The sequence below is a fragment of the Acinonyx jubatus genome, chromosome A3 (assembly GCF_027475565.1).
Source record: "Acinonyx jubatus isolate Ajub_Pintada_27869175 chromosome A3, VMU_Ajub_asm_v1.0, whole genome shotgun sequence".
In the NCBI taxonomy this organism is placed as follows: Eukaryota; Metazoa; Chordata; class Mammalia; order Carnivora; family Felidae; genus Acinonyx; species Acinonyx jubatus.
The window spans coordinates 100,317,964-100,343,480 of NC_069388.1; the positions used below are offsets into that span (position 1 = coordinate 100,317,964).

The 25,517-nt window shown below is 57.0% G+C and overlaps 1 protein-coding gene across 1 annotated transcript; it reads right to left on the reverse strand.

The window, feature by feature from the left end:
• Positions 1 to 884: 884 nt before the first annotated feature.
• On the reverse strand, positions 885 to 24,022 carry PSD4 (pleckstrin and Sec7 domain containing 4). Its single transcript, XM_027033761.2, has 17 exons — positions 23,772 to 24,022; positions 15,174 to 16,251; positions 13,958 to 14,062; positions 13,593 to 13,671; positions 12,701 to 13,085; positions 9,611 to 9,787; positions 9,109 to 9,189; positions 8,850 to 8,962; positions 8,550 to 8,608; positions 8,276 to 8,365; positions 7,194 to 7,237; positions 6,689 to 6,849; positions 5,681 to 5,751; positions 5,397 to 5,560; positions 4,716 to 4,860; positions 4,380 to 4,523; positions 885 to 3,012 (listed from the first exon to the last, which is right to left on the reverse strand). The coding sequence occupies exons 2-17, from the start codon at positions 16,140 to 16,142 to the stop codon at positions 2,755 to 2,757; spliced, it is 3,045 nt and encodes a 1,014-aa protein (XP_026889562.2). The 5' UTR covers positions 16,143 to 16,251; positions 23,772 to 24,022; the 3' UTR covers positions 885 to 2,754.
• Positions 24,023 to 25,517: the final 1,495 nt, after the last annotated feature.

Consider the following 25,517-nt stretch of genomic DNA (forward strand, 5'->3'; position numbering starts at 1 on the left):
CATCTGGGGCATCACCTGGGTCACGGCGGGCCCCGGAGGCTGAGCCCCCCCTAGAAGGGAGAAGAACCAAACTTCAGCCAGCCTCACGGAGCCTGAGCTCATCACCACGAACCTGTCTTTTCTGCAGAGACCCACCAAACCCACTTCCCAGGTGGGAAAGGAAGTGAGGGTGGACACAAGATCAGACAGAGGCCCGTGCGTTGGATCTGCCCCACACCTCAGGATTGGGACTTGGAGCTCACTCAGTTTTCACTTTTGTAGGGACAGCTGTGTAGGGAACTCCAGGCCGCGCCCACACAGCTCCAGAAACCCTTTCCCTCTCCATCTGCAGGAAGATGTCAGAGTCCCAACCCTTGCTTGGCCAACTTCTCCACAAGGTGGGAGGCCCGGCCTGGACCACTGTGCGTGTAGGGAAGCGGGAGGTCCTGGTTCTGGTGATGGCCCCGGGGACATACAGACTAACTTCCTCTTCTTCAAGGAGCAGTGCTCCGCAGCTGGGCCCCTGGGCTCCAGAAGCTTGAAAGATGCAAGCCCGCCCTCCCGTGGCCACATGTCAGAACTGCAGCCTAACCACCCAGTCTCCACCTCCCCAGGCCTCCAGGCCAAGCCAAGCCTACACAGCATTGACCAGGCAGGGCCCTGCAGTCCCCATCTCTCTGAAGGCTTCATGTTCCCCAGGGTGAAAGAGAGGCACCGGTTCTACATGAGCGAAGGTGCATCGAAGGGCCACACCTATGCACAAACGCAGGCACGCCTCTGCCTTTTATTCTGGTTTTAGAAATAAGGATACATGTTCAGTGAGGTCAAAAAATCCACTCAAGGCCAAGCTTGTAAGCATCAGTCCCAGGGCAAGTCACATCCACCTGATGCTAGGTTTTCACCTATTAACTGCACATCAGTGACCCAGGCTGCTTTAAAAATACGTATCCGTGACCCTGACCCAGACCTACTGAATCCGAATCCCTGAGCAAAGGGTGGGAATGGGTCTTTACCAGCAAGATAAAGTGTGGTTCTGTATGGACAGCAGGGAACCAGACCACAGGACTGTTACCTCCTGAGGCCAGAGACGTGTTCAAGTGATTTTGTAATCCGCTAGTACTGGCCCATAAGAAATGGTCAATAGTATTCGTGAAATGAATGCATGAATGAGTGGAATGAACAGATGATTCTGAGGTCCCCCCAGCGCTGACAGCCTATAAATGTGTGACTCCGTCCCACACACATGCACGCAGACCTACGCATTCACACGCAGACACGCTTAGGCACAGGTGTGTCCTAGGATGGCCCTCCCCTTCCTCACATATGCATGCACACCTGCTTCTTTACTGGCCTGCGTTTAGTGTGTGCCCACTGGTTACCTGGCCCAGCCCTGGGCCCTGGCCAGACACCCCTCACAGTCCCCAGGGGCCAGCCCCACTTGGTAGAGTTCAGGTCCCGGGGGTGGTGACAAGCGAGGACGGGAGGAGGGCTTCCCCCCCCCCCCCCCCCCCCCACGGCGGGAAGGCTGGAGAGGCAGCGCGTCAGCCAGCAGGCGGCAGACAGGCAGCAGAGGCCCCTCTTGGCCGGCGGCCTGCTCGCACACTTGGCTGAACAGAGACAATGGTGGCCCGCTCCTCCAGCCCAGCCTCCTTCCCGCAGGCAGAGCCCGAGGTCCCTGAGTGTCCGGAACCTCCCCCAGAGCCCAGCTGGGAGGCAGCCAGAGGGCAGCACAAGGGGACTTCCCAGGGAGGGCAGCAAAGCCCCCTGTCAGCTGGCAGGGGGGCAGAGGGTGCAGGAGGGGGAGGGGCCCGGAAGGGACCCTGGGGCCCCTCCTCGGGAATGAAATGCAAGGAGTGGGGTGTGTGGGAGGGAGCCAGGCTTCCACTGGCCCTCACAGCTCTCAGACAAGCTCCTTCCGAGAGAGTCCCCAAGGGGTACAACACCACCTCTTGCCCCTCAGCCTCTCTCAGGGTCCCAACCTGGAGAACCTCCTTCCCTGCTCTGGGGAAACAAAGGCCCCTTGTTCCCAGGCCTCTCCACAGAGCTCTGGAGGCCCCAACCCCTTCTGGCCCTCACTGCCCACCATTGGCTCTGCTCCGATGATTAGCAATGGGGTGTGTGACGTGGGCCTGTCTCATTTGCCCCTGGTGCACGGATGTTTATCGGGGGGTAGGAGACAAAGGCCCAGGGTCCCAGAGTCAGCCTCACTGAGCTGAGTCCCTGCCCGAAAAGCCTACCTGTCAGGGGGTGGCACTGAGCAACCCTGCTCTCTGTCACCGGGGGCTGGCTGGGTTCTCCCAGGACCTCTCACAGCAGGTCACCTGATCCCCAGAGCAAGATCTTCCTCAGGACTATGGCTCCCCTAACTTGACTGCCCAGAGGCTTCCTCTGCCCCAGCTTTTCTCTGGAAGCCCAGGGGTACTCCGATGCTCAAATGAGTGCTAAGCTGCCCCCAGGCCCAAAAAATGTGGCCACTCTGGATTGTGGAAGGGTAGAGAGTGACACGGGAGTGCAGCCAAACCCCGGACCTCCCTCCTCCCTCGGAAGTGACCGGGGACCAGGGCAGCTGGGGGCTGCCGTGGGGGTGGGCGCAGCAGTTTGGGAAAGTTCCAGTGAACGCAGGAGGGAGCGAGGACCACAGGGGAACGGGGGTTGGCCTTCCGTGGGAAAGGGGTAGGCCTCATCCCCCACCACGGACCCACTGAAACAAGCTTCCTCCGTGGGGTCTCAGGTCCACCCCGAGCAGGGGCCAGAGTCTGGGAGGTGGCGTCGGCTTCACAGCTGATTGCGGTTCCTCTTGGGGATGATCTTCCGGTAAGTTCTACGCTCTGAGATGTTCCGCTTCACCTTGGCCGTGGTGGGGGCCTCGTCCTGGTGCAGGGACGGGCTCGAGTGGGATTTCTTCAGGCTGGGCTTGGGCTCCTGAGTGCCTCCGGCTTCCCTCCCCAGCTGCTCTTCCCACAGGTCCAGGTCATCCAAGGGGTAGTGAAGACGGGCCACCAGCAGCTGCACGTACGTCTCGTAGCGGGTTTTCTGCAACACACGGGCCCCGCCACCTTAGCGCTTCCCTGGCTGCAGGGTAGGAGGAAGCTGGAATCTCGAGGGGCAGACAGCTCACACGTGTGAGGAAGAGGGCTAGACCAACAGCCAATGTCTGTCCCACGCTCCAGCAACCAGACTGCAGAACACAGCAGCCTCGCGTCCGAGCCCTGGGGTTACCTGGATAGTATCATCCGGACCCCCGCCAGCCCAGCCCCATTCTAACCGCCACCGCCTTGTAGGGCTGTAACTAACGTCTCCAGAACGTGCTACATCTCTGAGACACTAAAAGACCCATAACCCGCTAGGCCTGATCTGTGCAGCACGGCGCACAAACAGCTCACATCTGTACTGAAGCCTAATTGAGTCTGAATAGCATTTTAACAATTGGCATCTGGAGAGAGAGATGCTAACTACCCTTCATCTGTTTAACACTCCTGAGGCCTCCGTAACTAGCAGCCTTGGGATACAGGTCCCAGCGTACTAAGCGCGTTCCCGTCTTCCACCCCGCTGGACCCTCAGCCCAGCCCTGGGTGGCTGGGGGGCCCACGCATCATTGTCTCTGCTCTCTACAGAGGGGAGTGAGGTCTGGGGAGGGCCAGGGGCTTGGCTACAGGTTGCAGCTGGTCACAGGCAGGGAGAGGGCAGCGTGAGGCCCAGTGTGCACAGCAGTGCCCCTCACCTACTCCTCGGGCATAGGGTCCCAGAAGGTGCACGGATGAGAGACCGTAGCAGAATCTGGGTGTAAGGTGGGGCGGGGGCGGGGGGGAGTCAGGGATAAGCCATTTTGGCATCGATCATTGGGCTAATATAAATGAGGCTCGACCCTGACTGGAGCGGCATGTGAATTCATCATTTTCGGTCAAGTTGTTTAATCTCTCTTTGCCTCAGTTTCCTCATCTGTAAAGTCAGGACAACAGTCCCTACCTCAGAGTTGTCAGACAACTAAACAAGATAATAGAGGCAAGTAATACAAGCTCCATAAATATTGCCCATTAGTATTAGGTAGGTATTAGGGGAGATCATTCAACTGAAATCGTTTTTCCTTCAATTTAGGGAAAGCCAAATACAGTATACTCTTGGGTGAAAGAAAGTTATAAAAAGAACGTCCCCTGTGAGTGTTTGCGGACAGACAAGCAGCTGCTGGGTGCCCCCACGACAAGAAGTGAAGAGGTCTGAGGGCACAAGGACACGCACACTTCGCGCAAGCCCCTGCCCGCGCGGGTGCCTACAGGACCTCCCTCCGCCAGGGCAGCTGGGGAAACTAAGGCTGCAAGGACGGATGCGGCCACGAGAGGGCGGCAGAGGGCCCAACCGAGGGAACTGGAGCGAGCCGGGCGGGCGGAGACTCGGCTCCTGACCTCATACTCCAGGTACTCCTTCCGCAAGCGGTACTCTTCCAGCTCTCGGCTGCGGCCGCGCCGCTCCGGTAAGTTCCTCTGCAGATCCAGCAGGTCATCGGAGGCAGCGTCCAGGCAGTTCTCGTGGGATCGATGCTGCTCCTCCTGGGAGCGGGAGGCAGAGGGGTAAGCTGTTTCTCCGCTCCCCTCCGTTCCCGAGCCCAGGTGCACAGCCCATCGCAAACCCCACTTCGTTCCCGGGCCCAGGTGCGCAGCCCCTCCCTCCCACCTCCCCTCTCGTCCCGCGTCCCGCGCAGCGCCCTTCCCCGCCGCACCCGGCCCTTCCGGGGGCTGTACCAGGGAGCTCTGCGCGGGGCCCACAGGCAGGATGGGCCTGACGAATCTGCGCTGGGAGCCCACCGCTGCGGGGAAGGGCGGCGCCGAGTGCGTGGCGGCGGCCAGGTTGATGCGCGCGATCCAGGAACTCATCTCCTTAGCAGTGCTGCGGGCAGAGGAGGCCGTGGGTCCCCAAGGTCACAGGGTCGGTCCCGCCCCTCCCCCCACCCCCCCAGCTTCCTGCGGTCTGCACAGTCTTCCAGGACTGCTTCAGGACGCAGCGCCTCAAAAAGCCAGAAGCGCTGCCACTGATCGAGGTGGCTGACCTCTGCTGGTGGTGTTAGTCATCCATCAAAGAGGAAAATCTGGGAAGGCAATAGATTTTAGACCAAATGTCCAAGCCAGTGCTCAGTTGCTAGAGGCTTCCTGGAATCCTCCGCTCGGAATTGGGAGGCTTGACTGGGACTTACACGCGGGAGGCAGATGCACTGGGGAAGCAGCCCGGGTCAGAAGAGGCCAGCAGGCAGCACCAGCCTCTGGGGCCACCCTAGGACCCCTTCCAAAGGCTGCAGCATTCTCAGGCTTCCTGGTGAAGAAGGCCGCTCCCGCCGGGTCCCAGCCAGCAGCCATCAGAGGGTGAGCAAGCGATGGGGAGAGGACAGCGGGGGCTTTGCTGCTGTCTGTCACCCCAGGAGGACTTACGGTGCCTGGAAGAGGTAGAGCCGCCAGTCGGCAGTCCGCAGCTGGAAGACGTGCGGCTTCTTGGTGTAATGGATGGCCGGGGTGGCCAGCGAGTGGTGCACCCCCACGGGCTCATCCACCATCTGCCCCACCAAACTCTCCTCTGCAGGGCAGTGGTCCTCTCCCTGCCACGGGGCCCAGGGGCCCAGAAAAGAGGTTATCATCTGTTGCCCACCCTCCGAACCATCCTGGGCCTTTCCCTGTTCCCCCACCCTGCCCGTCAGGGGTGTGCACCCCGTTCCTACCTTCAGGAAATAGAGAACCATCCCCCGAAGCAAGGTGTGGAACATCTTCCAGCCGCGCTTGCCCCACGGCGCTGCCCCAGGAGTACACAAAGGTGGGCGCCCCATCCAGACACGTAGACACACACGGCCCCCTCCCCCACCAACTCAGTCCCTGCCCAGGGTCCACGGAAACACGCAGCATAGCAACACAACAAAACACAGTCACAAGCAAGCATGCACCATGCCTCACGCCCAGGCAATCAACAAACAACAAACAACAAAAGAGATGTCCATGCCGGCCGCCCCCTCTCCAAACACTCCCACCCACGAGCACAGACCCACTAGACATCTTTCTGGTCCCATCCAGAGAGGCACAGGGACTCAGTCCTCAAGCAGAAGAAGGCCTGCTTCCCTAGAGTCCCCTCCCAGCCTGGCTCTGGTCCTGTCGCTGGCCTGCTCTAAAGCCTTCACCTGTCTGAGAGATGAGGCCAAATTCACCTCCTTCTGTTCTCTGTCACACACACCCCCATTCAGAGCAAACTGCGTCTACTCCTTTGTCTACTGGGAATGCCCTCTTGCCCTCCGTTCCTCCAAGGTTCAGCTCAGATACCATCATGTCCCAGAAGCCTGACCCGTCCCTGTCCCCCATATCTCATCCCCCAAACGAAACCAAAACCTAGCCCTTCTCCACACCCCCCCGTATTTGATCTTACCCTCCCTACACCACTTACCAATCTCTACCTTTTATCCCAGACACCCATGCGACTGTCTGACTTCCCCTCACCACAGGGACCCTGGAGGGCAGGGTCTGTCTTGTCCCCGTGCCCCGACCCCCTGGCATCTTACATAGCGCCCAGCACACGGTCACCAGCAAGGAAAGAACACAGGCGCCGGTTCCTGACCTGTGCGATCTCTCTGCACACCCGCACGCGTCAGCCGTGTCCCCGAGCAGAGCCACTGTAGTACGCACGCACACACTCTGGTTCAATGGCAGATGTAAGCCCCGCACAGCGACAGGGCAGCACTCACTCTTCTTGCCATCTGCATCATGATGCATCTTCCGGGCCAGGATGCCCTGCTTGTAGGTGGGTGCCATGGGGTTCTGGGCCAGCTGCAGGAAGGGCTTGTTCATCTTGCCCGCAGCGGGAGACAGCTGGGCCTTCTCTGGTCCGGCTGCGTCTTCTTCGTCCCTGGACATCAGAGAATCAGGCTGGGGGTACTGGCCGGGCAAAGGCCACCAGGAGGCACCCGTAGCCTCAGCACCCCCCACCCTCTCTCTCACTGGGGAGCCAGATCACCCAGGACCTCCCAAGAGGAGTCCTTCCAAGCCAGCTCATCCGTTCCTGTCATCCCCAGCCCCACCTCCAGGTGTGACTTGGGCTCCTCCACCTGCTTTGAAACTGGCCCTCACTCAGTGGGGGAGCACTGTCCGGGGCCTTGGGGCTCCTCCAACTCTCAGGTGGGCAGGTGGAGGGAGGACAGGCCCAGAGACGGGGAAGGGGTGGGGAGTGGGGGGAAGGGGGCTGTCACTTACACAGCCCATTCAAGCTTCTCACTTCGGATAGACCAGTAGAAGGCCTAGAAGAGAAGGCACATAGTGGGCAGGGAGCCTCGGCCTGTGGGGCCCAAACTCCACCTGGCATCGGTAGGACAAGGGCAGGCCGCAATCGGCCTCATCCACCCCCAACACAGCTGCCCTTCCTTGAGCGGGAAGCTCATTCATGCATCCACGTACCCATGCAGGCGTGCAACCATTTACGGAGCCTTCACCGTGTGCCAGGCACCATGCCAGATGCTGGAGACAAGGTGAGCAAAGCAATCCTAGTCCCTACCTGAGCTTAGTGAGGCCTGAGCTAGTTCTCCTGAGAAGATGAATCATCCACATACCATCCCGCCCATGGGACACAGCAGGAACGGCTGACTGACGGGGGCAATAAATATATGGTGAACGAATGAATAAATGAGGTACCGGAACATTGAAATGATATAACAAAGAGTATTCGTGTCGATGCATCCTGCTTGCATGCCTCTGGAGCCCTGGCAATGCCTGGCACACAGCAAGGGTGCAAGAAATGTTCACCCCACAGACAAAAGAACCAGGGCCAACACTGCTTATGAAAAGCATGCTGTGTGCCTCGCCCCGCTCTGAGCACCTGACAACCTTTATTTCACTGTGATAACCACACCATAAAGTGGTTGCTACCCCAGGAGGAGCCCAAGTGGGCCAAGGGACAAGAATTCAAACCCTAGAACCTGTGGTTCCTAAGTCTTAGACTTCAAACTGCCCTTTGTTCGTTCAGAGGACCAAGAAACCAGTGCTCCTCACATTCCCCAAGCCTCAGAATCGCCGGGAAGCCTAAGAGAACATTTTAGGGGCCCCAGCCCCAGAGATTCTAATTCAGTAGGTCCGAGGCAAGGAGCCTGTGAATTTCCACAAGCCGACAAATACCAAGGTAGTGCTGATGCGGCTGGCTAGGACCCACGCTTTGGGACCTTCCATACACAAGCCTGTCCTCCCAAAGATAATGCAGCAGAGGCAGGCCCAGGCTGGGAGCCCCTGGCACCGTGAGCCCAGGGAGCGCCCCCCCACCCCGGCACCCTCGCTCCCCACCATACCTTCAGCAGCTCCTTGGGGAAGTTCCCGCCGTCACACAGGCCGTTCAGGTTGGTTATGAATTCTTGGCAAGTCATGCTCTTCCCAATGTTCTGTGGCCCATGCAGAGGAGGGGGACTGCTGGCACACACTCCTCACCCCAACAGAATAACCCCCCAGGTGGACACTCTGGAACCTTCTCCAGTTCTCCAGACCTACCTCCCCCAGGGCCCTTCCATGACTCCACCCCGGGCCTCTGGCCTCAACCCCCCTCTTCCGGCACCCCCGCCCTCTCACCTGTCCATGCAGGTCTGTGTTAAGGAGCATGATGGCACAGGTCAAGGTGTGTACAGAATCTGCTCCAGAGGGAGGTGAGTGCAGAGAAAGCTCATTGGAACCGGGACTCCCGCATTTCCACCTGCCCGTGCTGGGTGGGGTGACCCCCAAATGCTTCTCTGGTTCTCCACAGTCCCCCAGACACTCCCACCAGCAGCTACCCAGTGAACTCCTGAGTGGACCAGGGGACACTTCCATGCAACCCCCTCCCAGGCACCCCAGGACCCCCCTGCCCTGCCTTCAGGGCCAGCCCCTTCCTACCTGCAGAGGAGAAGACCCCAGGATTGCAGTAATGGAAGCGTTTGGAGAACTGGTAGAGGATTCGCTCCCGCTCCTGAGTCTCCCCACTGAGCACCAGGGCCTGCAGGAAGACCCTGGAAGGAGGCCAGAGTCCAGGATGGAGCCCAGGCTGGGGCAGCCAGCAGGCGCCAGAGCCGGGGGGCAATCAAGATTCCAGCCCTCGCCAGTGCCGCCACCTCCCAGCCATCCCTCCGCCCCAGAGACGGCCCAGGGGTCTTACCGGAGGGCGCGGTCGAGGCTCTGGCCTCCAAACTGGAAGAAGGACAAGTACTCCTCAGCCACAGCCCTGCTGAAGTCATTGCTGTGGACAGGAAATGGGCATGAAGCCTGCACTGGGGGTCGGGGCCCCAGGGCCGGCACACGTCCCAAGAGGACGAGGGGGCAAGGGGGCAGCAGGCCTCTGGTCTGCCACTGGCACCATCCAACATCGAGTGGGGAGGACACGAGGAGTTGGGTAGGGGAGACAAGGGGGCCGGTCCACTGGCTCTAAGCAGGGCTCACGAGTATGGACAAGCGGTGACATGCGTGATGAAGAGGAAGAGGCAGGCAGGGCAAGGGGATGGGGGGGAGGCATGGATTGGGACAGGAATGACGGGGTGAAGGTCAGCAGTGGGGCAGCAGGGACACAGGGACAGGAGGGGCGACCGGCGGATGGAGTCTACCAACCACTCCTCCCTCCCCTGACTTGACCTCCAGCCTTGCTCAGGCTCAAAGCCCCTTACTTCTTCTGTAGGTAGGCAGCCACTTCAGACTTCCGAAAGCCTTCCAGGTGATAGAGGCGAGAGGCCAAGTTCCAGGCCACCTTGTCGGTCCTCACACCATTCGCCAGCTTGTCTCCAGCCTGTGGCCTTTGGCCTTCCTCGGGGGACTGTGTTTGGGGCATGGGGCTCTCAGGAAGCCTGCAAAAGTCCAACAGTGTGCTCAGACTACCACGGGGGCTGGACAGGAAGGTGTATGGGGCAAGTGTCCCTACAGGTCAGTCCTGGAAGGGATGCTCAGAGTCCCTGCCCAGAGCTCAGCAGGCGAGCTAGAGCTCCAGGGCCTTGAGCGGTGGGGGCCGAGGGAAGCTGGACCAGGGCCTCACCGGGGAAAGAGGCAGCGTCACAGCCTGCTTGGCCTGGGCACCAGGAGAATCCAGCCTGCAAGGGCTGGAGCCAAGCTTAGCACCTGGCACTTTCTCGGGCAGACCACCAGGATGTTCTGAGCCTAGTTCATCTGAGGTGGCAGGTGTCCCCTTTGAAGACACCAGTGGTATTTAATCCATCCCCAGGAGGGATGGCATTTGTCTCTCCAAACCCCACCAGCCACTCATCTCCCTCACCCGTCCTGCCCTGCCCGTGTCGCCTCCATGCCCTCTTCCCCCTGCCAGCCCCAGCCCCAGGCTTCACTCCTAGAGCTGGAGCCACGGAAGGTGCAAGGAGGAGGGAAGCACAGGAAGCCAGCCCGGCTTCAGGCACAGCTACAGCTCGGGAGTCAAATAGGCGGCTTCCGACCTCTCCAAGCCGCCTCTCCCTTCTCACAGGCAGCCCTTCGATAAAGGAAGCCGTCACCACAGGAGCCCAGATGGTGAGCTGTCATTATCGCGAGCTTACAGGGGCCCAGGCAACCCTGACAGACTCAGGGAACACTCGGAGCCTGGCAGCTAGAACCCTGGAAGTCACCGAGCCCAGCCTCTCCCTGACTCCTCCGGTTCCCTGCAGTATGACAACCGGGGGCGAGGGGGGGAATTCTCGTGATGTGCCCACTCATTATCCAAGTGACCACGGTTAGGGGGCTGTACGGGTAAGCAAAAGTCATCAGAACGTGAAAATGTTCACTGATCAGCCGGCCACTTATAAAATTAGGCTGCACTCGACAGCACTCTCTCCTTTAACACAAACGTCCATCTCTGGCTGCCCACCCCCCTTCCCAGGGCATGTCTTTGCTGCTCATTCCTCACTGCTTCCTGAGGCTTCTAACGCACCCAGCAAGGCGGGGCCAGCATAACAGAGACCCACTGAAAAGTGAAATTACAAATCTCGCCAAAAAAACGTTTAATTTCATGAAGTCCGTGTAAGTGATGCCAGAAGGTTCCAGGAATCACATGGAAAGCCACAGACAAACAAGGAACTGGAGGATTTACTCCACTGGACAACTGAAGAGAAGAAAAATAATGACACATTTGTCCCACCTAAACGGAACTATGTGAATACCCAGCTGAGCAAGCCCTAAAATACGTTTATAGGAACGACCTAGTCGATTAGCGTTGTTACAATGGGGAGTTACTTTGGGGGTAGAAAAAATAAGGCAAATATGAACTGTCACAGGATTGACATGGGGCAATGCATCCTGCTTGCACTTAAATTGGACACTTTAAATGGGTGAATTGTATGGTATGTGAATTCTTTCTCAAAAAAGCTGTTATTAAAATAAATTAATTGAGGGGCGTGCCAGGTGGTTCAGTCGGTTAAGTGTCTGACTTCGGCTCAGGTCATGATCTCACAGTTCTTGAGTTCGAGCCCCGCCTCCAGCTCTGTGCTGACAGCTCAGAGCCTGGAGCCTGCTTCAGATTCTGTGTCTCCCTCTCTCTCTGCTCCTCCCCTACTCACACTCTGTCTCTCTCTCTCTGAAAAATAAACATTAAAACAAATGAATTGAAATGAAATGAAAAGTAAAATAAAATATAATAAAAATAACCTCTGTGACCTCACTGTGACAGTCAGACCCAAAGGAGACATCTCGTGGGGCCAGCAGACTCAGGCCAGGAACGTTAATCCTATATTGTGCTAAAAATAAGATTCAACTTATTTATTTATGTAATACTTAACATCATAGCAAGCAAAGCCCCGATCAAGCCTTTGTTTCATTATTTACTATGAAAGTATGCTTCTCATTTTAAGCAGATTTACTTACTTTTATTTTGGGTTGAATTGACTGGAGTTTTGGTATGACAAGCCCTGTCTTCTCAGATTCTGAGAGACTCCCCTGATTACCTAGCCTCCAAACACCTCCAGAGACTCCAGAGTGGAGTTTTCCAGATGCATGAGGAAGATGCTTTGGTTTCTGGCCCTGCCTGAGGCTCTGTCCCCATCATCCAATAACACTGAGCTAGGAGTGGGGCCAACCTTCCAGTTGGTGCGACCAGAATTGTCACCGGTGCCTCCTGGTCTCTTCAGTATGTCCCTACTCAGCCAGCCAGAGAACAAAACCTCCTTCCTGGGTGGAGACCCCAGGTGCCTCCCGGGGCAGGCAGACATCTAGGCTGGCTTCCCAGGTGTCCTGTTCCTGCCTCCGGCCACAGTTTTGGGGCTATTCAATCCTGCCATGGGCCCCAACATCCACCCCCTTGATTCCAGTCAAACTTCCCCTTGGTGTTCTGGCTTCCCCTGAGATCTTAGCCAGCACCTTGGACCTAGGCTCACGGATGGATTTCTCCTAGACATCTCAAATTCAAAGCAGTGTGTAATCCCCACATCACAAGCTCTGACCTTCACATTCCCCAGCCCTGCCTAGCACGACTCCTATTTTTCTGGGCACCTGGCCCCGGTCAGGTTCCCCGAACACTTCCCCTTCCTCCTCTCCCGGTGCCCAGACTCTCAGGGCATTGCCTCAGCACACACAAATCCCACCCCATGTGTGTAACTGTCTGCTTCTTGGTTTCTCGTGCTTTCAAACCCTTCAGTATTTCCCAAAGCTTCTGACACCCAGTCCTATACTCCTGGCTTAATAGATATTAGTGTGTTAAATCCCACTGTGCGTTTCTCACGCTCTGTCCAGACCAGGGCATTCCTAAATGTATCCACAATTAGAGAGCTGGTCAGTCTAACACTTACCCTTCTGTAGAAGTCAAGTGAGGACCAGGCTGGACGACGGCTCCAGCCTCTGGAGTCCTGGCTGGGCCTTCACTCTTTACTTCCTTCCCTGGGTTTGGAGCGTCTCTGGCCTCCTCTTTCTCCAGGAAACTTGGCTTTGCCCCATCTGTCTCCAGGAGTGAAGGGCGTGAAGCATCTAGTGTCCACTCGGGGAAACTGCTGCCCTGGAGGGGGCCCCAGAGCCGCGGGCTGCCTTCCTGGGAGGACACAGGGCTGGGCCTGGGGCCAGGGCCTCTGCTCTCAGACTCAGGGCTGCTAGGTTCCGGTGAAGACGCTGGGCTCCCTGGGGAGCCAGGAGCCAAGGTGCAGGGAGCAGATTCCTGGGAACACTCAGCATCACTGTCACCTGAGGAAGAGCATGGAGTGAAGCTGACACGGGGCGAGAGGCAGACTGAGGGCAAAGGGGTGCGGCAGAGCCAGGAAAACAGCCTGGGAAGCCACCTCCACGAGCTCCCTCCCCGGGGCTCCTCCCCTGGAGCTGGGCAGCACGTTCTGTCCCTCCTTCGGGCAGTGACCTCCCACATGCAGAGGCAGTGGCCAGAGAGCTCCCAGGAGACTCCAGTCCCGAGGCAACCTGGGGTTCAGGACTTCCTAAATGACTAGGACCCAGGCATCAGAAATGCTGGGTCTTTTGTCCATTTCTTCATTTATTCTATGAAATGAGCATTTTCAAACCCATGGTCCTGATGAAGTCACAGAGACAGAAGCAGGATTAAACCCCAAGTCTGTCTGGCTCCAAGAAAATATAATGAGACTTCTCAATGACACCTGTGAATCCAAGGATGGTCTCTGTCCCCACCTGGATCCAAAGCCTCCCATCACCCAATTTCCCAGAGCCCATAATAGGTCTCACCTCTGTTCTGGGAGAGAAGAGGCCCCCGGGGCCAGGAAGGACCCTCTTCTGTCTGCCAGCCTTCAGGGCTGGGCAGGGCCTGTTGAGAGAGGCACAGGATCTCCATGAGCCCTGGAGGCACTGAGAGGGGAAGGTGGGGAAGGGAGAATGACTTGAGTAAACAGGGCCCCTCCCTCCCTGCTGTCTTCCCACCCGGACAACATGGCCCCAGTCCAGTCTAGTCTGGGTCCTCAGTTCAGAAGAGGAACCCTGGATGGGAAAAGACCCACATCCCAGAAGTGCTGGTGCCGGGCCCTAGTATCACCGGGCTCATGTTCCTCCATACGGATGGGGCAGGGGAGGCCAAGAGAGGGGAAATGACTTGCCCAAGGTAATGCAGGATGTATGGCGGGGCTGGGTCCTGCGTCCCAGGCTTTATCCACACAGGATGCTGCAGACGCGGTGGGGTCACAGCTGTTTCCCAGAGAAGTCTTAGAAAGAGAGGCAAGAGGTTTGACCTGAGGGAGACTGTTCTTAGGGCCTTTAACACGCCCTACAAGGCCTCCGGGGCCTCCCATCCAGGCTCACTGACTTCTTGCCTTCTCTGCCCCCAGCCTCCTCCCTCCATGGGCTGCAGCACCGGCCCCAGGGGGGCTGGATTCTAGGGAGAGTGGCAGCACCCAGGCACTGGGATGGGAGCAAGTGCCACTTGCTGTGAGGATGGGGCTCCCAGGCTTCCCTCTGAGGACCCCCAGGGTGCCAGAGCAACAAGGGTCACGTACAGAGCCATAACGGCCCACACGGGGCACCCCCAGCCTTCGGGTGAGGCGACTCCAACAGTCCCCAGCAGCATCGCTGACCTTGGGGTCAGGTGAGAGAGCCGTGCGGGTTAATGGCTCTTCTGCATTGTTCTTTGCAAACAGAGATTAGAAAGTTACAGCCCTGCTCTGCCATCTTGACTTTCCTTATCTCTTAAGCAGAGGTCTCCCTGGGAAAGCTGCTCCCTGCTGTCTCACATCACTTGTCCCCATAACTTGTCCTAGTTGATCTCAAGGACCTCTGCCATTGTCGCAGGGGCCTGATCTATCAACACGGGGGTGGGGGGGGGGGTGTTGAAAGATGGTGAACTAAAAGTAACTAAATGCTAAAATCTCTCAAGAAAAGAGAGGACAAGACTCCTAAAACAGACATCTCCCGGCCAGGGGCAGAGGTCATCTTGCAGGCTGAGCCCTGCCCTGTTACAGCTGGGAAGGTCTTGGAGGTGGGAGGGGTGGAGACTAAGAATGGCCTGGAACACGCTGCAATTGGAGGAGCTGTTTGTTCTCCAAATGTGTCCAGACACAGCCCCCTGAAACTGGTGAGATGGAGACATTTGTGCACTTAATTGCCATCGTGTTCTGTTGACATCATGGCGTTCATGAAACAAACGAAGGACTCATAATTCTGAAGGCCACCCCGGACCTGCTTTTCAGCTATATTACTTCAGCATTCCAAAAGGCCCTAGTATCTGAAGAGTGTTCTGGGCCCCGTGACCACAGAGAAAGGCCTTTCCTTCCGTGTCCCCATGCACAGCCTTGGGTCGGTCCCCAGGGCTCGGCTTACCTCACTCTCCCCGCAGCCAGAAGGTGCTTCAGGGGTCCCCTCGGTGGTGTCAGCCACAGCCCACGAGAAGAAGTGAGGTTTGTAGGTGGGCACAGGGAATGGAGGTGTGGTGTGTCCGCTGTGATCAGCCGTGCCAACCCCCAGATCCGGCTCACTGCCCAGCTCCCATGGCACTCCGCCTTCTGGGAGCGGGGGCTCCAGGGTCTGGGGATACTGGGGCCCGGGTCTCCTATCTGTGTGAGAGTCTGAGAACCCCCAGGAAAAGCCAGCTCCAGAAGCACTGGTGTCCGAGCAAGGGCTCTCCAAAAAGAGGGGGTTGTCGAAGAAGACGCTCTCCTCCTCGGCACCCCACTCCGGGGAAGAGTCTGGCCTTTCCTCCCTCGGCCACACGGGCTTCGGATTCTCCCCCTCAGGCCCACTGCTGTCTCTCCCAGAGGCCTCCTCCGTGGGCGAGCTGGGGTGGAGGCCTGAGCCCCGGGGGCCTGCGGAGCTGGAGGGGAAGGTGGGGAGCTCCACAGGGGCCGTGGGGATGCAGCACCTCAGCTCAGCCCTGAGCCCTTCTGTCTTCTCCAGCTCCTCTTCCAGGTCCAGGACGCACATCTGGGCCTGCAGGATGCCCGCCCAGAACATCACCTGGGTGGACGTGCTCTGGCTCTGCCTGGGGCTCCCCAGAGGATGGCTGCTCCTGGGTGACCCGGGGGGTGCGGCCTTGTGCCTGGGCCCCCCCTGGGAAGAGCCGCTCCCCAGGTGCACAGGCTCTGCGTCGGAGGCCCCGGGAGGAGCATCTGGCTTCGTGGAATCTGGAGGCTCAGAGGACCAGGTCTGTTCCGCACAAGGTTCAGGAGGGTCAGGATGGCCGCACGTCTCCCTCAGGTCTGCTCCTGGGCACGGCCGCAGGTCGTCTCCCAAGGAGAGGCTGAGAAACTCCATGGGTTTGGGGTGTTCAGAGAGGCTGTCGTCACCCATCATCCGGAACGCAAGCTGCTCAGGAGGCCCCAGAAACGTCCGCCTTCACAATCCCATCGTGTGGATGAGGGGGAGCGCTCGCCTGGGGTGCGGCTGGGAACCCACATCTACCCTGCAAGCGCCCAGAGCAAATGCAGGTTAGCAAAGGCTGTGAGCCCCTGGAGACACACGTCTAGTGTATTAGATGCGTCTGGGGTGCCTGCCGCATCCATGCTCCCGGCTAAGGGATGCTGCCAGCCACAGCCCCGCCGGCAGGGTGAGGAGGGCACCGTCGACCCCCCCCCCTGCCCCCCCCCCCCCCCCCCCCCGTCTCAACTGCTCGCTCCAAGACCCCCGTCTGTCGGCTGAAGGTGGCCCAGGGGCTTAGCCGGAAAAGATAAACTGGACGAACCAGATGATTTACTAGGGAATTGGGATTGGAGAACCGAGGGACTGAAGTGGTTGGCAAGAACCAAAGGTGGACGTGCCTCAAAATGGCACGCAAGCCACGGAAGCCAAAAACACACGTAAACCAAAGTGTGTGGGAGCCAAACAGACAACACTAGAGGCAGGGAGACCTGGGGGAGAAGCAGGCACCCAGGAGAGAAAGGTGCAGGCTGCCTTATTTCTGCCTCCCTGGGCTCCTGTCTTTGGGGCCTCATCCTTCGCTAGGCCAGGAGGCTGCTTCTCACTTCCACCATGCAGGTGGAGGCCAGAGGGGGCGCTGGGCTAGAGCCAGCCTGGGCTCCTGACGGGAGGACCCGCAGCCCACGGGCCTACCTAGCTGCGTGGGGAGGAGAGAGGTACAGGGCCGTGCCCACCAAGGGCTGCACCACATCTGCTCAGACCTGCCCGGTGCATCGGCCACACTCGCACCAGTTGGGTGCAGCTGAGGGATGCCCCAGGGTACTTTCCAGAAGCGTGCATCTCCATGCTCTGCATGTGGACAAGCTACGTGGCTCTCTGGGTGGCCCTGCTCCTTCAGAACAAGTGGCTGGTTTTGATCCTGTGGATGCTATGAAACTCATAACCTGTTCCACTCTTGGTACTGGCTCTCAGGAAGTACGGGGTCAAGTGCACAGGCCCTTCGAGCACAGATTTCCAGTACCGAACCCATCCCCGGCTTCATCCCACCTTTTCTTGTTCTCTCTTTGGCTCACTTTCCTCACTCGCGTGTTTCTACCATGAAGTCTTGTGTGTGCTTGTGTGCTGTATTAAACTATTTTGGGGAACAAAGGTACAAATAAACACACACCTGCCCCTGACTTGTAACCACCTGTTGCCTACGTTATAGCCTGCCATCAGACGCTCAATAAATGGGAACCCCCAGAGTTGAAAAACCAGGGTCAGGTGGGAGTCCTCTTGTTTAAACCTATTGCTTTAAGGTCACCTAGAAACACAGCTTGGCACTGTGCCCTCTTTTGGGAGGGTACCTAACAGAAATGACACAGGACCACCATGAATTTCAGTTTCTTGTTCCTCTTAAGAGCATTCCCCTAAAAGTCCCTCAAAAACAGAATCCTTTTCTGGACTTTTACCTCTCTGCCCCAACCGCCACATCCCTCACTCAGAGCGAGAATCTGTCATTGCTGAACTAGGGCCTCATGATCCTGAAGTTGTGGCCCCTGGGAAAGGCCCCCAGTCCCGCCTTCGAAGCCACCAAGTTCTGGCAGTGACTGTGTAGACTACCTGTCCCCCAAAATGGGGCTGTTTCTTATTTTTAATCTTATATTCAATGCTCTGAATCAAACTGATGTGCACTGGTCTCCCCCTTGGTCTTCTATGGGTCTCCTAGCTCAGCCTTGGGTCCTTCTTGGTTCTTTGTCTCCACCCCACACCCCTCCCCCCAACCAGCCCCAGTTATAGGCTGAGGATTCAGATGCTTTGCTCCCTAAATCCTCAGCTGGCCCCAAAGGAGATATCTGACTACCTTGCTCCCCCTAGGTGGCTGTCCATTTTCTACTCTCCGTCCTCTCTGAGTAAGAGAACTGCCATAGTCCTATTTCCAAGGGAGAAGGAGGAGTGAACCTCACAACCCATTGTCTATACTTGGACAACCTGCCAGATCCAAACCTCCCTCCCCAGGCCTGTGTGAAGAATGATCAAGTATGAGTGAGGAGGTGAGATCCCACCACTGCAGCCCACAGGGCACAGGGAACATCGGGCAGAAAGTTCCATTTAGGGCAGAGGTGGAAAGAAGCACCCACTCTACAGCTCACTTCCCCGACCCCGAGGCCGACCTCCCCTGACCTTCCCTCCATACCAGGACCTTGTCTATTTGTGCTTAGCTGGCTCCCCTCCCCACACCTCTGCTCCAGTCCTCACTCCTCACTGGGCTACTATTTATGGGTGGGTAGACAGGGCGCCTGGGTGGCTCAGTAGGTTAAGCATTTGACTCTTGACTTCGGTTTGTGAGTTCAAGCCCCACATCAGGCTCTGTGCTGGCAATGTGGAGCCTGCTAGGGATTCTGTCTCCCTCTCTCTCGGCCAGCCTCAAGAGCATGGCCCTGTGGGCATGAGAGTATTTTGCCTGGATGACATCAACTCTCCTACTCCCATTAGTGAACTCACTTGATAAGAAACGTTCAAATGTCAATAACTGGACTGGGAAATGCTAGCAGCAGCCAGTGGAAAGGCTCCTCCATGGGGGAGCATCCCCCATGCTCCTCTTGGCAAATATGTACAGAATTCTATATAAATATGTATATGAATTAAGGAGCCATACAGGTAAACGTTCATGACTCTGCTAGATGTAAATGATCATTGGATTTGCCTTCCCAGAAGAAACCAGACATTCTTCAATGGGTTTGAGGGGGGAAAAAATCAGAAAAGCTGTAGCAGCTTTCCAGAGACCAAAGAGAGAAGAGAGCAGATTTTTGGGGCCTGAGGGAGGTGGGGTGGAGACTGGGAAATGGAGGGAGGAAACAGACAGACTGAGAGATCAAGCATTTGATGGGGGAAGAGGTATGCACTTTGACTAGGCCGTGACTCTGCATCAATTAAATTCACCCTGGTTACACCCCACCCCTCACTCTCTATTTCAGAACATTTACCCCACTGTGTGATTGCGGGTGGTTTACTCACATGGTTCTCATCTGCCTCCCGTTCCCAGAATGTAAGCACCTAGAAGGCAGGTTCTTTGTGATTCTGTTCACCTGTCTCAGTATGGAAATGCTGAAGGACAGAATCCTGCTAGTGTGTGTGTTATGCCCACTCCCAACTACAAAGTTCAGGGCAGAGGGCATGTCCTTATACTTTGGTTCAAGTGGATTAGTTAAAGGTTAGTGTTGACTCAAGAAGTTCAGGACCACCTGTGGGACACCTAGGGTTACAGAGTCCAGTGGGAGGTGTTCCCAGTTCTAGGCTGGCAGTTCCAAATGGGCGGCATGCAACTTCATGGTAGAGTTGCCACATTTAGCAAATAAGCATACAGGATGCTCGATATTTGGGACATACTTATACTAAAAATTTACTCTCTAAAAAATTCAAATTAACTGGGCATTCTGTATTTTATCTGGCAACCCAACCTCATGGGGGAGGCAAAAAGAACGTACCAAGCCCTTGCAACGTGCCAGTTATCCAGTTTGGTGCTTTACAGGCTCATCTGTCTTGCCAGCCACCCCAAGAATAAGACAAATGGTAACAGTTCCTCCCTACTTGTAAGGCTGAGTGAAGGCTCAGACAGTGTTAGATATGCCCAGGTAACTCAGCTGGTAAGTGGGGGAACTGGGGTCCAATCCCAGGTCTGTGGCTCTTTTAAGTATCATTCTCTCTTCCCACCCATAAACCTTTTTTTTAAAGTTTTTAAATTTTTATTTTATTGAGAGAGAGAGAGAGAGAGACAGAGAGCAAGCAGGGGAGGGGCCGAGAGAGAGGGAGACAGAATCCCTAGCAGGCTCCACATTGCCAGCACAGAGCCTGATGTGGGGCTTGAACTCACAAACCGAAGTCAAGAGTCAGATGCTTAACCGACTGAGCCACCCAGGCGCCCTATCTACCCACTCATAAATCTATTTCCCTTGGGTCTTCATGCATTGAATGAAGTATGAATTACTTGTGAAGCAGAGTCTCTTGAATTCATCTGTTTTCCCACTGTTTGGTGCAGTACCTGCTTGACTCAGAAGTGGTACTCCAGAAATGTTTGTGGAAATGAGAGGAAAGATGGATGGATGGATGGGATGGATGGATGATGGATGGATAAATGAAAAGATGGATGGATGGATGGATGGATGGATGGATGGATAGATGATGGATGGATGATGGATGGATGGAAGGGAGGAACAGATGGATGATGGATGATAGATGATGGACAGATGGATGGATGGATGGATGGATGGATGGATGGACAGAAGGGATGGATGGATGGATGGATGGATGGATGGATGGATGGATGGATGATGGATGAATGGATGAGTGGGTGGAAGGGACAGATCCTCAGGAAGCCCCTCCTCAACAACCTTACCAAAGGACTGGAGACACTGAGGCTTGGAGGATATGTAGCATCATTTTGACCTCGCAACTTCCTTCTGCCCATGAACCAATCATATCTTCCCTTCTCCCAGGAAGCCCAGTGCCCTGGGGCAGAGCTTTCCCAGAGGTAGGGTCCTGACTTGCAGGCAGCAAGTCAACAGAGAGGACCTGAGGAAGACATGTTTAAGCACCTTGTTGGTACTCCACCTGTGCAAGCCACGTCACTGAGAGTTTAAGAAGGTCCTTCTTCCCCTGACCCCTTTCTTCCTTTCTCTTTCTCTTCCCCTTCTCCTCCCTCTCTTTCTCTCCTCCTTTTTTTGAACTGCTCCTCCCTGAATGAAGGGGTAGGATGACCTCAGGGGTGAGGTCACTTCCCATGGCCATCAAGGAGTCCTGCCAATCACCTGGGTGAGGGCAGCCTGACATGGCAAGGGTCAAGAATGGAGCAAGGGCCTGTTTCCCGGGGGTAGGATAGAACCTCTTAGGCAGAGGTGGGCCAGGAACTGGGGAGCAGAGTCCAGGGCTCCTGCACCTAGAAATTTCTTATTTTACTTTTTATTTCATTTTATTTTTCAGCCCTGGTGTTTAGTGAAATCTCTTCTGAGATCACTCATCTCAGGTATGCTAACCAGAACCAAGGAGGGTGAAAGCCTCTGGTGCTTCCTAAGATGGGTTTTGTTACCTCCAAAATGAAGTGGCCCTTCGATGGCTTGGGACATTTAAAGCTCAGTTCTGGTGGAATGGCTCTATGGAATCCAACAAAATGCTTTGAGCTCCAGGAGACAGTGAGAGGAAGGAATAGAAGGGGGCTGGGGCTGGGGCAGAGGAAAGAGGGGTGGTGCCCTCTCTCTCTTGTATGGAGAGCCCTGCAGAGGCTAAGCTGGGTCTGGCTGATGGGCGTGTGGGACACAGACACTGATTGCTAGGAAATCAAGGGGACATGAGTCCCTCCACCCCTGCCTGACCTCGCCCTGGGCTTCAGTGCAACTTTGCCTTGATCTTGGGGTCAAGAAGGAGACCAGTTGGTACCTGGATTGTACTTTTTGAGAGCTGGGTTTGCTTTTCACCCCCTGCTTGGGCACACAGCCTGTACCCTGAAGTGCAGGGCGGCCGCAGGGGGCTGGGGGTGAGCCTGCCCTGAGGGGACAGGTGGAAGTCTTGAAGGTCCGCACCCCTCCCCGGCTGCGTCCAGAGGCTCACAGACTAGACTCAAGCCCTAACTATGACCAAAGAGCTGTATGACTCTGGTCAAGAAACTTCACCTGGTTCCTTAGCTATAAAACAAGGAAATAAGATGGAGTAAAGCTATTCTATAGATTTGTGATAAAGCCGGACGGGTCTGAAAGTTGCTGCTGGCCTGGCCCCCGGTAGGTGCTAGGAAATAGCATGTCTCGCTCAGTTGACCTTTGCTGCTTTGCCGGCCTTTTAGAGAAGCCAAAACAAACGAGCACACAGACAACCCTCCCAGTGGGCTCCCTCAGCTCTCAGCTCCTCCCGGAGTAGGCCCTGAACCTTCTATCTGGGTTATATGTCTCCGTCTCTCACTCCCTTTAAGCTTCCAGACTCAGCACACATTCCTTCCTTTTGCCCTGGAAATTTTTCCTACCTATGGAAAAAGCAAAGGCTCCTGGCCTCTCCAGGGATTTAGGAGGTAGCCTGTCCCCATGAAGCCCTAGGCGGGAGCCAGGTTAGGGATGCCACCCCAGAGAACAGAGGAGTAAAGGAGTTCCTTGTCTGGAGGTGCAGGATAGACGCTCCTGCCTGAACCTGGGGCCAGAGCACTGAGAGACATGACGAGGGGCAGCCCCACATCCTGCCCACACGGAAGAAGCCTTCATGCAAATGTGCAGAGAGAGAGAGAGAGAGAGAGAGAGAGATAGGCTCCAGTGGTACTGAGGACCCTGTGGTGGGGTCAGCTGGGGCTCAGGCAGAGAGGGAGAACAGAGAAGAAAGACGGAATGGGTGTGCAGGGAGGGTGGGGGAGGGGCAGACAGGATGGGGTACAGAGAAATGGGGGGGGCAAAAATGGGTGGGGGAAGAGAGAATGGGGGTATGGAGAAGATAGGGGGCAGAGGGGTTGGGGCAGAGATGTTGGGGGACAGAGAGAATGAGAGCAGAACACCAATGTGTCTCCAGAGCAGCTGCTCCCTGAGAAGGACAAGGACCAGGAGGAGGGCTCAGGGCCAGGCCGGAGCACCCTCACCCTTTCTCGGGTCTCCCAGCAGCCCAGGTTCTAATCCCTGTGCTTGGTGCTTCCTTATCTATAGAAAGAAGCAGCTCCGTGACGTTCTAAAGCCCCAGGAGGCTGGGGAGTCAGGCCCCTTTGAGGCACATTGCTTCAAACCTGGCTAAGGCCCAACAGTCCTGAGGGGTATTTATTACCTGCTGCTGACAGGTCACTCTCCCCTGCTTTTTAGCAGAGGAGTGACACCAGCCATAGGATCTGAGGCCCTGGAAGGACCTTCCCTCCTGGAGACTCCATTCACCGCGAGGATCACAACTATGAGCAGAAGGCCTTAGAGTGTCCCCAACAGGGACGCTTCTCAGAGTAAAATGGTGGCGGCTGCACGTCAGGTCAACAGGCCTAAACCAAGGCTGCCCAGGCAAGCCAGCAACCAGGGTCCCGGGCACTAACCCAGCCTCTCTCAGGGTGGGGCCCGAAAGGGGAGGTACAGCTGGGAGCCCCCTAATGGCTGATTCTGAGCGACTGCACCCAAAGCTGTCCCAAAGCCCAGGCCCGCCTAGCTTCCTTCTCTCCAGCCTCTTCCTGGCTCACTTGGGACCTCTGGCCACACAAGTCCTCCTGGGCGCCGAGCCATAGCGGTCACCAGAGGCCTGGGGAGGCCCACAAGAGGTTCAGGAAGGAGTTTCGCTCTGCCCCTTAACTCTTCACAACGCAGACCCCCAGCCAGGGTGAGTGGGAGCCAGAGCCGGGATCGGAGGCAGGGCCGGATTGGGAGGGGAAGGTTGAGGGAGGAGGGAGACAGAGAGACAGGAAAGAGAAGCTGAGGGTTGACGCCCTGCCAGGCTCACAGCAGGTACACACGCAGTGGGCCCACAGAGCCCTCCTTCCTGCCCACCTGCCCCAGCAGCTACCACAAGGGCCCGCACGGGACTGTCCACCTCCTCTGCCGCCCCCGGCTCCGTCCCAGCTGCCACCCCAAGCAGGTCTGCCTTGCTCACCTCCAGAGGACCCAGGAAAGGATAAGCGGGCCCTCCCGATGCAAGGTCCGGACACCCGTCTGTCCGTGAGTGGAGAATGTGGCTGCCGGTGCTTCCGACTTCCGCTCTCCTCACCGACACTCTCACCCTCCCACCCCGCAGCCTCCCCAGGGCTCCCTAGCTGCTCTGCACCTCGCACTTCCTGCCCACAAGACAGGGGCCTCCATTCCCAGGCCCACTGCCTCTGGCCCCCCTCCCCATGCCCCTGCTGGCTGGAGGCCCCCGGGCCCTCCACCAGGCCCAGAGAGAACTGTCAGTCAAGGGCCTCGGGAGAGAAAGGGGAAGGTGCTGTGCCCTGGACTGTGGACAGGCCCCACCCCCTTCCTCCCTGTGGTTCTGTCACCAGGTTCTCATCTCTACCCCAGCTGGCGGTCCCTCGCAGGGCACCCAGTGGGACACAGAGGGCCCTGGGCCCTGCAGCTTTTCTTTGCTTGTTTTTCACAAATGATACTGCAAACTGTGTGCTGTTACTTCTCACGTAGGTAACAGGGGTGCCTGATACAAAGGCCTTGCAGTCACGAAGCGCCCCCCCTCCCCCCATAGCACCCCAGCCAACTCTTCTCACCTGCTTGAGGAAGCATCCCTATACCCGTTACAGATTGGAGGCAGGCTCAGAGAGGTTACGCCTCTGCCTAGGGTGGCACAGCTGGGAAGTCACAGAGCTAAGATTAGAACTCAGAGTGTCTGACCACAAGAACTGTCATCCGTTCCCCACTGCTGGATTCCCCACATGTATCTGCAGGACACAGGTCCCAGGTGTCCACAAGCGTGAGACAAAGGCTGGTGGGGAGCCATGGTCCCTGTACCATTCTCTTCTCCCCCTGCACAAGCTACTCCTCCCGCCTCAACAACCACCACCTCCCCTGCTGAGGCTCCAAAGCCCCCACCGCCGAGCTCCTCATAATTCCAAGGGCCCAGGAGATTCCGCCACATGCAAGTCCCATGAACAGAGCACCTTCTGACCGAGGCCACCCTGGCCCACAGTTTAGAGGGCCTCACTCCAGCTCTACCCCTCTGCCATTCTGTGTCCCTCCTCCACAAGGACAGGCCTACCAGGCCCTCCTCCACCATACTCAGAGCACCCAAGGAGCCTGGAATTCTTGGCTTCGGGGGCCACAATGGCCTGTTCCTCCCATGAGGCATTGCATCACTGCTCTGTGCAGCCCTAGACTGCGGACAGGGGAGGGACAGGGGCGGGTGGACAGGGCTTGGACCTGTAGCAGGCTGCTCCCCGCGTGCGCCTGTGGTGCAGGGTGGGAAGAGGGAGGGGAGGCGGTCCAGGGCAGGGGTCGGAGGCTGGACGTGAGCTCTGCCACAACAGCCACATTCGAAGGAGGCCGAGGATCCCCATTCAAACCTGGACCTCCAGGCCAGTATTAAGCTGGGAGGTAAGAGGAGAGGACACACTTCACAGAACACTTTGGCAGGCGCAGTTATAATTTTTATATATCTGAACACCTCAGACGGGGCCCTCCACTGTTCACTTCTGGGGCTGGCAAATGTTAGGGGCAGGCTTATCTCATGAGTGCCTCGGACTCCCCGCAGTACAAACCTGGCTCATCACCTCCCCCAAGCCGCCCCTCCTTCTGTATTTGGGATTTTACAGCGCTGTGCCCAGCTGTGTCTGCCACAAACCCAGTCACCTCAGCCTGAATGCAAACCTTCCCCCCGGGCCTCCAGCCTCACAGGGCCTCTCTGGAATGTGGC